At 48.5% G+C, this 14639-nt stretch overlaps 1 protein-coding gene across 1 annotated transcript; it reads left to right on the forward strand.

Moving 5' to 3' along the window:
* Positions 1 to 417: 417 nt before the first annotated feature.
* Positions 418 to 14044, forward strand: CLRN3 (clarin 3). The gene is made up of 3 exons (XM_019728347.3): positions 418 to 804; positions 7940 to 8119; positions 12231 to 14044. Exons 1-3 carry the CDS (start codon positions 576 to 578, stop codon positions 12509 to 12511), a joined length of 690 nt encoding a protein of 229 aa, XP_019583906.1. The 5' UTR covers positions 418 to 575; the 3' UTR covers positions 12512 to 14044.
* Positions 14045 to 14639: the final 595 nt, after the last annotated feature.

A 14639-nucleotide genomic window follows, 5' to 3' on the forward strand; every position in this document is an offset into this window, starting at 1 on the left:
TCTAAAAATAAGGACATGTAAACTTTTCTCTTTCTGCTCCATAGTAACTTTAGCAAAGTCTCAATCTCCTTAGGGATTCCTTTTGGAACAATTGTCATCAAGTCATTAACCAGTAAAGCAATTCATGAAGGGGTTGAGACTCTATGTTGTTGGCTGCTAGAATCAGCAACATTTTGGGGGTTCAGATCCCCTGCTGCCTTATTATTGAGGAATTCTAGTCCTGTCCTGACATGGTAGCTGAACTTGCTCCCAGGGCACTAGACAAAGAGTTATAAATTAATTGTGTGATTGAGGAAGCCTTGGGAAGACCATGCCCACCCCTTGTTTCTGCTGGTTGGCTGTATCCATAGCAACCTCTTACTCCAGACCAAAGTTCAGCTCCTGTAATTCTTTATGACTATGGTCATAGTCCAACGCTCATTAGCATAACCCTTCCTATGAACAGCGAGCTTTTATAGTTTACAACAAATTATTAGACTCCATTTCTAAATTCTGGACTTCAAATGATAAGGTCCAAAAACATTATAAAAATATATGTATATTTTTTATCCTAGGACCCTTTTTTTCCTGAGAAAATGCCCACGACAAAGAAAACATTGATGTTCTTAGCAAGCTTTTTCACAAGCTTTGGATCTTTTGTTGTGATTTGTGTTATTCTTGGGAATCGAGAATGGATCAGCAGTATAGTCGCCGTTAAGGATTCTTCTTCCAATGGCAGCATTGCGATCAACTACGGACTCTTTCATGGTCACAGCACTCAAGAACTGAATCATGGACTTGCAGAACCAGACAAAGATTTTGCAGGTAAATGAAAAACTCGTGTGAATGGGGATAGTGAGATTGAATGAACTGGGTAACATTCATGTCATTCTATATTTGAGCCATGTAACCATTCAAAAATAATTTCCTTGTAAGCTTCGAGTTGGGCTCTAGATATGAACAGATATCTTCAATTTTGAAAATTCACTGTATCTTCATTTCAGCCTCCTTATTTCCGGTTGTGTTTATTAGCACAGCCATCTGATTGTAGCATAGGCTGTGTTTCAGTTAAGAGCTTCAAGTGAGGTTATTGGCAAGTAAATCATTAAGAAAAGATATGCAGCAGCAATATGGTACCCAACAGCCAGTAGGGACACAGTTTTTAACTGTATACACTATGGATTTTTAGTTGGAACAACAGCCTCTGGGCACAACTGCATTAACGGTATCTGTGTGAGGAAAAACTAAAGTGGAAAATGTGGTCCACTTCTTATTCCTCTATCTCAAGTTCATTTCTTTAACCAACTTGGGTTTGCAGTTTTCCCTCCCTAAATCTCATTGTTGTTGGATATGATATTAAATTTCCATTAATTCTAATGATTATATATTTCACAGGAACTCCTAAATCCTTTTCTGAGTTCTTACATAATAATGCCCTACTTACTGTCAATGAGTGGAAAATAAAAATTCATTGAGAATAAGTTGAATTAGTTACTTCTTTGACTTTTGAAGTTTGACTACATACCACTATGTTTTCTAGATTTAAAAGCAACACTAAATTATTTAGCACCTGAAATGGATTTTGCTTCGTATAGTGTTGCATACAGGTATCGCCAGGTATCATGCAGCCATTTCCTCTTGACTCATAATTACACGTCAGTTTCTACCTTATACAAATGTGGGGTCTGATCCTTGCGCAATGCATGGTGGTAGGAGTTTGAGCCTTAGGCACTCGCTCTAGTCTCTAGCTCTTGTTTGTGACTTTATTAATGAAATGAGATACTTAAATCCAGAGCAACATGGTTATAGTTCCAAGTTATAAATTTGTCTTTTAGATGTTACCAAAAACGAGGTCTCCCCCGCAGATTCAGCAGCGTCACACCTCCTCCAGCACCAGCCTCAGCTTCTCGGGAGAACAAGGAATACTTGCTTTGCAGTTCCCCGCTCCCCTCCCCACTCGCAAAGACTAGAAACCAAGACTTTCAAAGATTCAGTTGCACTGTGAACATAGCATTTGCAAAACCAAACAGTGTACTAGTTTCTGAATTTCCAGACACATTTAGAGATTTTAAAATAAGAGATAACACCCTGTGAATTTTTTTTATTCTCCTAGTGTCTGTTTGGAACCAGTTGGTTCCAATTTGCAATAAATGGCTTCACTAACAGACCCGCCTACCTAATGCTAGGAAGCTCAGAGGAGGCAAGGGTAGGCCAGAGTGTGGCTCTGCAGCCCCAGGTGTGCTGGAACCATGGTGGCATTGAAATAGGACAGCCGTGGTCAAGGACAGCCCTGGAGGCGGCAGGGCCAAGCGGGCACCCACTGCAATGTGCGCAGGAGGTGGAACACGTGCGTGGCTTTGCCTGGCTCTCCTTTTAGTCTTTGTTCCTGGAGAGCCACATCCAACTTCCTCAAGTCACTGTCAGCCTCCAGGCGCCGGGGAAGAGAAGCCATGTCCTCGTCAGTGAAGGTGCCCCCATCTACTAGGGATGCCCCCTCAGGGACTCTGGGTGCTTCGTTGCTGATGGTTTTAGCAACTGTTGAACTTGGAACACTTATCAACAGTTCTCTGGAAAAGAAGGGAGAAAGTCACGTCTCTAGAACATCTATCGTGTGTCCAGCTGCAGCAGACCCATGCGTGCTTCCCTGGAAAGCAAAGCTGCAGTGTCGCAGTGAGACATGGCTGCTTCCTGCTGGCGTCTCATGACCACAGGGGGCTTATTTCCAGTCAGAAGCCAATCATTGCCAGCACCATAAAAGCGGTGTCAATGCCATGTTCCTCCCCAGCCATGGTGGGTTGGCTTTTCCACTTGAGAAGTCAACTGTGTCAGCTTCTTGGCACGGATGAGGTCACACTAAAAATCTCCAAAGAGTAATGAATATTGCAAAGCTCAGTTCTATTTCTACATAGCGTTTATCACATTGTGCCAATTTAGGCTGTAGATCTTGACATGAACAAGCAGGAGGAAATGATGATGGCTGATTTCAAAGTGCTAAAATAATTCAGCCAACAATCGGTCAAGTGTTGGGGAAAATGATCAGTCAGACCCGGTGAGGAGACTCCGCTGTGTAAGCACAGTGCTTGGGCAGCTCAGGCTGGTCCGGAGACCCGCTGGCTTTGTCTACAGGCATCCCAGGATGTCCAATATCCAGAGGGAAAGCGACAGGTCCACTGTGTCCACCAGTGACCACGCTGCCTTGGCTACTTCAAGTGTTCTGGATATTTCATTTCCGTTCAAAAACACGTCCTGAGCAGCTGCGACGTGAGTGAGGGGTTTGGATACTGAGGAGAATTGCACACAGCTCCTGGCCTTGGTGGAATCACCATCTAGTTTTTCTAGAAAAAAGACCTCCCATCAGTTAAATGTAGCACCCACCCTGCAAGAACTTCAGGACCAAGGTGTATGCAGGGGCCTGTGCAGCAAGGGGCGTTCCACCCCAACCAGTCTCTTGTCCCACCATCCCCATTTGTCCTCAGGGACCTCAACACTGTACTCTTATCCCAGGCTAAAAGTAATTCAGAAAGGAAATCTGCTGCAAAAGTCAATTAATTGCAAGGAGAACAAATGAGGTTTGTTTCTCCCAAATTTACAAACAGCCCTTCCTTACTATTCCCTCCCACCGCCCCTTCCCTGGACGGTACCTCTCTCATACATTTCGGGGAAGGAGTGACTTATTATTTGCCCCCAGAGACATGACCGCACTGGGAGGTGGAGCTTACGGGGACAGAAGAGGCATCTCTCCACTCTTCTCCCGAGAGAACCCTGGTAAATTTCCAGGAGACTGGGCACACCAGCTGGGACTTCCCATGCTCTGGGCTCTGTGGACGCAACAAGCTCCTCCGAGGGTACACTGATTGAGGAGCCCACCAGTCCAGGCTCCCTGGTGACCAGGTGTTGGAGGAGGGCGTAGAGGCAGCTGCCACCCACCCACAAAGCCACCAGCTCTCCCTCGATTCCTGAGGACTTACAGGAAACCAGAGCTAGAAATGCCAGCTGGCACATGGGTCCTGAAGGGTTACCTCCCCACGCACAGGGAGCCTGGGTGTCCGAATGACCCTGTCTGCACACTGCCCACCCACCCAGCTGTGGGGGTCACGGCCTCTCCTGGGGCTGCCAGGATCCAGGCAATTAGTTCCAATTGTGAGGTGCTTTTCCCGATTCCAAAGCTTGGCCCCTAAAAGGAAGAAAAAGGAACGGGATGTATATTTGCTAATTTTGTAGGCACAGAGCAGCTGTCAGATGCTCTGGGGGTTTATTGTTCTTTCATTCTTGCTAACTTTCTCTGATTTTCCAGCTTCCATTGTCTGAGTTCTGAGCCAGGGTGGGGAGAGGAGATACAGCTGTCATACCTGTGTGGCAGGGGATTCAGAATGCTGAAATATAATTTTAAAATACGGCAGTTAAAATTAAGATTAAATTGTCACATTAATACACAGAAAAGTATGAGTCAACAGGCTCCAAATAGCCTCCCTTTTGAAAAACCGTATCTCTTAGATTTTACCAGCAGTCAAAAAAACAAAGCTAAACCTAATTGTCACACTGTAATTTACTCTGAAAAAGTGAATAAACATCCATTTACAGCTTTTAGTAAGCATATAAAGCAGAACAATTCTCCAGAAACCCACAGATGCCGGGGACCAATGACATTTTCTCACCTAACATTTCTGCTTTCTAGTTCAGTACCCAAAGTGTTTCTTATTGGCTAAGGAGGGTTCATATTTAGCCCCCAGGTAGCTTCTGGTGAGATCCCAGAGTCTCCCCATTGTGCCCAAGGAGTTGCTGGGTGAGTGTGGATGGGAAGCAATTCTTCCTCTGGTGACTAAGTTTTGAAGCATGTGCAGCATCGACCCTGCACCTCTGAACAGGTGTGTCTGGCTTCTCCCAGTTTCCTCCTCTTCCTCTGGTGTCACCTGCCACTAGTTTCAAAACCAATGTGTGCTAAATTATAACAATATGACTCCTTCACGGTGAGACAGAGAAGCAAGAGTCTCAGCCTGTGGTCAGAGCCTTCGGGACAGTCCCAGCCGGGTGGCCACCGCAGAGGGCAGGGGGTCCCTCAGAGCCCACACATCCCCAATGGGCAACAGGCAGGACTACGTTTTGAGGTTAACCAATGCCCTGTTAGGGTTCTTACATGGGATGAGTAACATCCCACGTAAGAGGGCTGTGCTGAGAATTTCAGCGTGTCTATGGGTCATTCACAGAAATTGTAAAGTCGTCCCGGCATCACTGGGTATGAGGAGACAGAACATATATGAGTTGAACTTTGCTCCCAGGCCCATCTCACTGAGTGAAGCAAAGTGTTCTCTGGCATAGGGCGGTGAAGTCATCATCTCTAGGGTGCTGAACTGATAACTTCCCTCTGTCCTCTCAGGTCTCCTGGGGTTCCAAGGGTTGTGTGGCTGTGCGTCTGGAGGCGGTGGCCACGTTTCCTTTCTCCCGTGCTTTTCCCTGGCGACCCCTTTCTTTCCTGCACATGCTCGCTGCCACATGCCCCTCTCTTCCTCTCAGCGCTGGAAGCCTGACATGACTCCCCTCAAGACCCAGGGTTGTTCCCGGAGCCTCTCCCTACACTCCCCGCTCTGTCTAAGGACACTTGTCACTCATGGCTGTCAGGATGCCATCTCTCTCTGCATGAGACTCTTACCATAAGTGCCCAATATCTAGGTATGTCTGATGGCAGATGTGCTGGCCAGGGCAATGTCGTGCCCACTGTTTGTCCAATGACAGGAAATTCGTCTCCCTCTGCTCATTTAGTAAAAGAACCTGAACTCATAGAATGTAGAGGTTCCAAAACGGAGAGAGGATAGATCCATGTACAGGTTGGACCCAACGCTGCTGGGAGTGCTGTGACCGTACTGCGCTCTGAGAAGCGGGGTTGGACTGAAGTGTGGGCAGCGCGGGGGCGGGGCTGGCAGCAGCTTTGGAAGGACAGCGGCAGACGTGGGCTTAGGTCCTTCTTTAAATACATGGAAAGCAAAGGTGCCAACAGGGAGAGCCAGTGGAGTTTGTGTTGCTCCGAAGGGGACATTAGGACCCTGGACAAAAGTCGTAACATGAATATTTGGGCACACCACAAAGAAGTACTTTTAAATGATTGAGGCCACACAGTGATGGAAAGGGCCACCTTGCAAACAGAGGGCTCCTTGCTACCAGGACACATTTCAGGAGGAGGCTTGGCAGCTCCTCCCGGGATACACACTGCACCCTTGGGTCTCTGCCAGCTCCGGGGGCCCCTGTTCTCTGAAAGACTGTGGTTCACGAGGGAGAGCAGGAGGAACACTGACCTCCCCCCCACCCCCAAATCTTACAGGGACTTTCTGGCTGGTTCTTTAAAGCTGCTCTTTCGTGAGGATGTGAGAGGCTGCCTGCTGTCTCCCTGGGGCCTGGCCAACAGGACTGGAGGAAGAAAGAGGCTTTTACTTTTTGTTACCCACCCCCATCATGGTTCTCATACCTGTCAGTGCCCGAAGATTTGGTTGGTATATTGTGATGGACCCTGAAATCTTTTTCCTTATGTCATTGTGACTTTGACAGAATATCTTGGTAAATACTTTATTTACTATGGTGGCACTCTCCTTAGGACCTAAAACATACTGGCAGCCCTTGGAGAGGTGTTTTTTTTTTTTTTGTTGTTGTTGTTTTAAAGATTTTATTGGGGAAGGGGAACAGGACTTTATTGGGGAACAGTGTGTACTTCCAGGACTTTTTTCCAAGTCAAGTTGTTGTCCTTTCAATCTTAGTTGTGGAGGGTGCCGTTCAGCTTCAAGTTGTCCTTTCAGTCTTAGTTGTCGAGGGCGCAGCTCAACTCCAGGTCCAGTTGCTGTTGCTAGTTGCAGGGGGCACAGCCCACCATCCCTTGCAGGAATCGAACTGGCAACCTTGTGGTTGAGAGCCCACTGGCCCATGTGGGAATCGAACCGGCAGCCTTCAGAGTTAGGAGCACAGAGCTCTAACCGCCTGAGCCACCGGGCTGGCCCCTGGAGAGGTTTTATAAACACATGGCTGGGGTCTCAGGTGAATATGGGGACGGCTCACCCCTGGTGCTGCTCATTTTGTAAACAGGGGAGTGGGCAGAAGAAACAGGTACAGGGAGAATGGATGTGGTGGCTGGAAACAGGAGGACGGCCTGTCTTTCAAAAGCCGTATCTGGAGCTCCTTTGCTCTGAGAAATAGGTAAATGTTATAAAATGTTCTTAGAATGAAGAGAAATTTAGCTTGAGAGAAACCGGATGGTTCTCCAAAGGCCACCTTTCTCATTTGACCACGTGGGCTTTGGGTCTCCTCTGGCTCCAGGAAAGTCAAGCCTGGAAGCGCGGCCCACACCTCGATTTGCACACATAGAAGTCATTTCCCTGTCGCCAGGGCCAGACTTGGGCTCCCACGTCCCTGGTCACCTCCATTAGGCCTGCCCCTCCTGGCCTTCTCTGTAATGGCCACCCCGAGCTCTTGGGTCCATCTCAGAAATCTCAGGGTTTACAGATCCTCAGTGTCACAGGTTTTCAGGGTGGCCCACCCTGTAAGTATCTCCACGTGGAAGCAGAGTTAGTGCTCAGAGCAAAGGGGACTCAGCCTGCAATGAATCTGTGATAACGCGCACTGGAAAGTGTCTGGGGCCAGAACATTCTAAGGGAAGGTTGTCCAGCCCTGCAGCAGCTTATTAAGGAGGACACGTGCTTTCCTAGGGGACTCTAGAATGGGGATAGATCCCGTATCTGGAGCACTGCGGTGACACTCTCAAGGTGAGGTTCAAGGACCGGCCTAGAGTGGGGAGTCTGTGGGGATCCCCAGATCTCACCCCTTCCTGTTCTGACCCCTGATAGGTGCCGCTGGACCATTTCTGCCCCAAGTACCTACGTGGGTAGAACGCAGAGCAATGTGGGGGCGTGTGTGGAGGGCCCTCAGGCCCACAGCTGGTATTTGCATTTTGCGCTATGGACTTGACCAAACTTTGTTTTAGTTTTAGGGACATTGAGCGACTCTTCCCCTAAAACTCTGCATTTGGTGGTTATCCTGTGCCTGGTTATCAGTTTGTCCACCTCGCTGCTGAGTTCTGGATTCACCTTCTACAACAGCATCAGCAACCCCTACCAGACGTTCCTGGGGCCCATTGGGGTGTTCACCTGGAGTGGGCTCAGCGGTGAGTATCACCCAGGAGACGGCACTTGCGTCAGAAGACGACCTCTTTGCCTGTCTTTCTGCTTCGCTCTCACACACGCTCACATACATGGTCACAGTCAAGCCATGGAAATTAGGAGCTGCTACGTGCCGAGTCGCAGGCGGGGGGTTAGGGGTTATCTTTCTAAATCGGTAGCATTATTAAGAATCTCTGGACATAAGCTCCTGTTTGAAATGCATTGGTGAGGGGCAAGCAGTGGGTGGGCGGGTAGGTGTTAAAATCGATGACATACACCAGTCTTAGCTTTTAAGGATCTAATGTAAGAGGTTAATTAAAACACATAAATCAGTGAAACATTCGCTGGGCTCCTGCTATGTGCTTAACTCCAAATTAGGCTCTGTGTGATGTATAGAAGTACACACACACACACACACACACACACACACACACACACACACTTGTTTACTCTCCCTGCCTCCATATAACAGTCACCTTGAGCTAAAATCCGTGACACATCTGCATGACTGTGCCACGGAAAACCACCAAGAATGTCATTTAGGAGAATCTGGGGCCAACACCCTCTCTTCGAGTGACCTGTGAGCCCAGGGTGTTGCTAGGTTATTTTATTTGTTTGTTGGGCAAGGTATTGAGGTGGGGGCTGGAGCCCAGATAGGAAGTGGGTCCCTGCTTGAGTCACAGTAGGTTTGACTCTCTCTGGGGTTTCACAGGGCTCTGTGGCCACCACATCTGCCCAGAGGCAGGGTCAAGTGGGTGCCTCTTTGCCCTTGGCAGGCAGCCAGGTTACTCCGGCCCTCTCCCTCTCTCCACCAGGAAAGCTTGACCTTGAGAAGGGACCTGAAGAAGCCCATCCCGCCAATGTGTAAATTCCAGGTGGTGTTTTTAGCACAGGCCAGAAACTTTCAAGCAGAGGCAAGGTACTCTGGATATTAAGGCTGCAGGCAGCCTTGGAGGAGAGGCTCAGGGCAGCTTCCTCCTGTCCTTCCGGGGAGGCCATCCTTACACTAGCCCGGTGCAGGTGGCCGCAAGGGGCGCCTGTGCCTCTGCGCTGTGGCCACGAGCAGAGGTGTGCCAGCCAACGTGAACACCCAGCTCTTGGTGGAGGGGCGCCAACTGCAGCACTGGCCGATTTGAGGTGTGTAAATACGTCCACTGTGGCCTTTTTCAAGCCAATAGTTGAGGAGATGGGTGAGCAGGCCCCAGCACAGCCTGGATATGGGAGAGCCATGCAACTCACTGATCAAACAGGGACTTTTTAAAAGAGCAACTCATAATCATTAACCCAGGACAATAGGTGGAACTGGGATTGTCCCCGGCAAACCTGCCTCCATGGCCGCATTGCACACTGACACTGAGGATTTGGGTCGGGCTGGGTTAGCCACTTTCATGCATGCCTAGCCCTTTCCGTGCTTATATTGCCTGGTGGTGAAAACAAGCAACCCCTCAAGTGGAGGGGCCAGGCACACTGGTCCTGCAGAATGAGTGTTCCTGCTCCTTGTCTCACGAGTGGAACAGGGTCAGAAGGCTAAGGGACTTGGTTACCAGCTCAGATATCCTCCCCCAAATGCCAGGGTTCCTTTCTCAAGCTATTTCTGTGATTGTCCTTGACCTCGGTCAACCAAACCAAAGGCCAGCAAGACTCATTGGCACTCATTGCCAAGGTGAAAAATAATTACTTTAATTTTCGCTCATGTAATTCAAGTCAAGGGAAGCAGGAGCTTCAGGTACAGCTGGATTCAGGGTCTCAGCTCCCACGGCCAGGACTCTGCTTCCCTTCAGTGCACCGACTCTAAGTGTCCCCCGTGTCCCCTCTATCACTAAGCAGCCAGGCTGTTACTCTTACAGGTGGCATGGCTGCCAGCCGTTCTTGGCTCGTTGCCAGCTGACTGCAACAACCTCAGGAGAAAAGAGTCTTTCTTTCCCCAAATCTGACTTCCACTGTAAGAGCCGTCTCCCCATCCCTCGAGCCATCTCCATGGCCTGCAGGGTTGAATTCTCGGATTGATTGACCCACCGACTGGCTGTGGACACTGGTCTACCTGGGAGCTGGGGCTGGGGCTGGGGTGGGGGTGGTTCCCGAGAGGAAAATCGGGCACTAGTACCAGAGAGGAAGACCAGAAGTGGGGCCCCTGTTGCTGGGCCTACAGCCTTCGGGTTCAAAGCCCATCTCTTCCTCTCAGCCAGAAGGAACCCTTTTTCCCCTAAGGCTGCCTTTCTTCCTCCCCAGCTGAGGATAAGCTGACTTGGCACACAATAGGGGCCCAGTGCCTGTTTGTGGAGAAAAACATGAAAAAAGGGGGCCTGCAGATTTTCCCTCCACCTCCACCTACTTCTCACAACAAAGAATTGTTTGACAGAGAGAGAATTCCTGCCACATTCCTTTCCCTGCTTGGGCAAGTTCTGACTCCCAGAGAGAAGCTGTAGGGTGGGCGGAAAAGCAGTTTGAGACATTGATGTGTATGGAGGAGGTCTGCATTCTGACTGCGGCCCAAGGCCCAGGAAGAGCTCTGGCTTCACATCTGGGCCCCTCTGAACTTCCTGGCAGCCCTGTGACCCCGTGCTCCTAAGCCAGACTTTCATCTGAGTTTGCCTGTGGGGACTCCATAGTTTCATCACTCGGGGCTTCCCGGGCTGGAGAATTTAGCGAGGCCTCTTGGCTTACTGAGGCTGGGCCAGCAGGCGTGCTTTATGCACAAAGATGCCTTGGGTCATTGTGGGCTGAGGGCAGGGTCAGGCTGACTGCAGGGATCCAGAGGGAAGGACAGCAAGCCCTATAGGGCTGGATTTGGACAAACTCTCCTTGGCTGAGGGAAGAAAAGGAAGGGGTTTCCTGGCTTGTTTCTGAAGGAAGAGGAGCGGGGTCTGCTTCCAGGAGGAACACAGCAGTATTACCTCTTGGGCTCCTGTGCTCTCTGGCCCCACCTAGTCTGCCCTTCGGAGGACTCTGCCTGGCGTGGCCTGACCCTGACCCTGACCCAGACCACTGAGAGAGTTTGGCGCTGGAGAGAACTTTGCAGACTGTCTGCTCCAACGCATTTGTTCCTCAGCCGAGGCCCCCAGAGAGCACAGAGTGATGTGGTGGTCACAGAGCACGATGGGGACAGGCCAGGATGGGAGGCCAGAGTCCTGAGCATTCAGGAACTCTCTCCTCAGCCCCTTCTGTCCCAGAAAGCCAAAAAGCAGGCAGTGCGACGCATGGCCTCCCTCAGGGGCTCGGGTCAGCACCCGTGTCTGCACGCTGACCCCTCCCGATTCAAATCAAAGCCATGTGCAGCCACTTTAAAAAGAAGTTATTTAACCCTGTGTTCAGGCTGCCCCTCTGTGACTAAGCTTTTAGAAGACACTTCACAAGGGCGTAATGAAGGAAAATTAAGGGGTGTGAGACGCACAGGGCATCAGAGGACGGGGGTTTTGTCTGTAAAGATTATGAAGAAGTAAAACCATCCCACTGAGGACAGAGTCTGTCATCAAAGACAGCTGAAGCTTCTCCTCACACAAAAGCCTGTAATTAGGGCTTTCGGGGGCGCTGTTTAGAAAGTTTCCTGGGTGTGGGTTATGGCCAGGACATGTCTGATGCCGAAAGAGCCGTCTAGTTCTGGGTAAATGTCAGCAGAGGGAGAGTTTCATGGCCTACGGACTCCATGGTGACCACATGGCTCAGTCAAACCCCGGCTTCGATAGACGGGAACCTCCGCGTCCTTCTCAAACGGTTCGCTTGCGGCATGATTCCCACTCTGCACGGTTCACCCACGGAACGTACACCTGCAGTGGAGCTTAGTGTGCCCACAGGGATGTGCGCCACCCCCACAGTCAAGTTTAGAGCACTTCGTCACCTCAGGAAGAAGCCCTGTGTCCTCAACTGCCACCCCGTCGGGCTCCCGGCCCATCCCCAGCCCTGAGCAACCGGAGGTCTACAGCTTATTCCCTTTGGAAGGTGAGGCACGCGGGTCAGAGAAGCTTGTGTCTGGTATTTCTTTTACATTCCCTAGTGCCTAAAACAGTGTAAACAGCAGTGTAGACATTCAGTGAATGCCCGCAGAGTACATGTGCCATAAAGAAAAAAGTGACATTGCAAAGTGTCTCACCATATCCTTGATGAAATTTACTCTTTCAGCATCCTTCACTTTCCTGGCCATGATACTGTGTGTGGGGAACGTCCAATCCAATAACCTCTCGGAAGATTTGGCCCAGACACTGTACCCACACTTTTCACCAGCCACCGACAGAAGAACGACCCACAGATACGGGTACTCATTTTGGCTCTTGCTGCTCATCATTCTCCTAAATATTATCACCGTGGTCATCATTTTTTTCTACCAGAAGGCCAGATACCAGCAGAAGCAGGAGCAGAGAAAGCCAATGGAATATGCTCCAAGGGATGGCATTTTATTCTGAATTCTATTTTACGTCATATTGTCCTTAGGTCTAGTCTATCATATGTCAGCTCCCTGAACAATAACTGGTTAGCTTGTCTGGACAATCAGCGTGGGTAAGTGCAGCCCTGATTGACCGTCATTTTGTGATAGTTTTTGTATCTCATGACACTAGTTTCTATATAAATGATGTCCTTTGGGAAAAGGTCCTTCCCACGAGGGTGGGGAAGCTGAAAGGGAAAGCTCTCCATCTATGTATCATTCAAAGTGGTCCAATGACTATGTGGACCCTTCTGACCCAGTCTCACCCTCTGAAATAATAAAGGCTTGTATCACGCACCTTTCCTTTGAGTAGCTCAAAGCATGTGAGCACCTGTGATCTCATTCTTGTCGGGAGAGACCAGGCATTTCTTTATTTCACTCTGTGAATGAAGACTTCCAAGTACAGAGGGATTCAGAACTCATCTTTCTAGAAACAGGTGTTGGAGGCAAGACTTTGGGGTGAATGACCTGGCCTTCTGGACCCTCTCTCACTGACATAGCAAACCCAGTGGTGGGTAGAAGTGCTGATACCCGCTTTTGAGGTTCCAAGGTGGGGAAGAGATTGAAAGTGAAAAGATAGAGAAAATATAAAAATTACAAACCTACAACCTATATGGTAAGGAGGCTAAACATATTTCAGTTTGAAAGGATTGTAGTGAATTCAGTCAAAATAGAAATACAACATTGCAACAAGTTCTAGCGACCAACCCTCTGCTTTCTTGCTGTGGTGTCGACACAAATGTCATTGGTCCGACGAGAGTGTCTCACCCGTCAGCAGAGCTGAGGAAGAAGGGTTCGAGAACCACTGTTTGCAGGCTTTCCTTGAGTCAGAGCCAAGGCCCATGAAGAACGCAGGCATTGGGTGCCCTCTAGGCATAAGTGGGTGAAACTGGGTCAGGGTGTCATTTTTTTCAGGAAAGTTTAAAGAGGCCCCAGAATGGATTCGACCTACTTTACCAGTAGTGTATTCTTCCAGACAATCACTTTGAGGAGCTTTTGGGCTTGAATAGCCCATAAGTCAGTCAGGCTGAACACTGATGGGATTCTGAGATAGTCAACTTCCATGTCTTCGTGGAACCAGAGCCAAATGAAGCAGAATTCCCTTAGTGTGATTTACATAGTGTAAGCTCTTGGGGCAGGAAGATGTGTCCTTTATGAAGCGATCGGGAATTAATGACCTTCTGACCTGCTATTGTTTTTGTAACAATCTGTTGTATGAATAATGTTTTTTCATTCAAGAAACATGTATTGAATACCTGTGATGTGATTAGCCTGTGCAAAGCTGGGTACCTGTCCCCACGGTGCTTACTGTTGAGCAGTCCAGACAGACACTCAAAAAGCAGTTATTAGATTCCATGTGAAACAGGTGCTTACTCAAAAATTATGTCTCTTCTGGAAAAGGTCACTTGTCTCTAGCTTCTCACTCCAAAGTCCTGCTAAGTCAATGTTACTCTAATAAATTAACTTATTGTGAAACTTTGAACACATTAAAACATGATTATCAACAGTAAAAGTTTTCTAAATTCTTTGAAGCTAAAAACATTTGTGTCCTTTGAATTTTATATCAGATTTTGATAATGTGTCCAGTCATGACAAGGAAACAGATATGGGCCACACATCCATGCAGGCGATTGCTAAATAAATAGGCAACACTCATATTACGTGACAGTGCAAAGGATGCAATAGGATGTAAAGACTGCATTGATTCATCAGTGTTTGAGCAGAGCTTGGCTTCTCTGGGGGACAAACTGTCTTAATCCTTACATCACAGGTGGCCTTTAAGGAACCATTTAGAACATAGGAATCAGGTAAATGGAACTACATTTCACAATTTGGGAGATGAAGAGAATGGCTCCCTTGTTATGTCTAAAGGTAGAAGGTAAAGAGACCACGTGTGTGAAGAATTCAGTTGAGATTTTGTTTAGAAAGAACAAAACATAAAGACAATTCACAACACAGGCAGTGCTGAGGGTACCCTTCGGGTCTGTGCCCCAGCTTATGAGATGGGCCTTTCAATGAATGTCCAGGGTACAATGAAGGCTACTGACCTTTTTATCCAAGGAAAAACCTTCCATTAAATAGTAATTTGCTGTATAAACTACTTAATA

This window comes from Rhinolophus sinicus, chromosome 15 (assembly GCF_057876585.1).
Source record: "Rhinolophus sinicus isolate RSI-liver-muscle chromosome 15, RSI-T2T, whole genome shotgun sequence".
NCBI classification, from domain to species: Eukaryota; Metazoa; Chordata; class Mammalia; order Chiroptera; family Rhinolophidae; genus Rhinolophus; species Rhinolophus sinicus.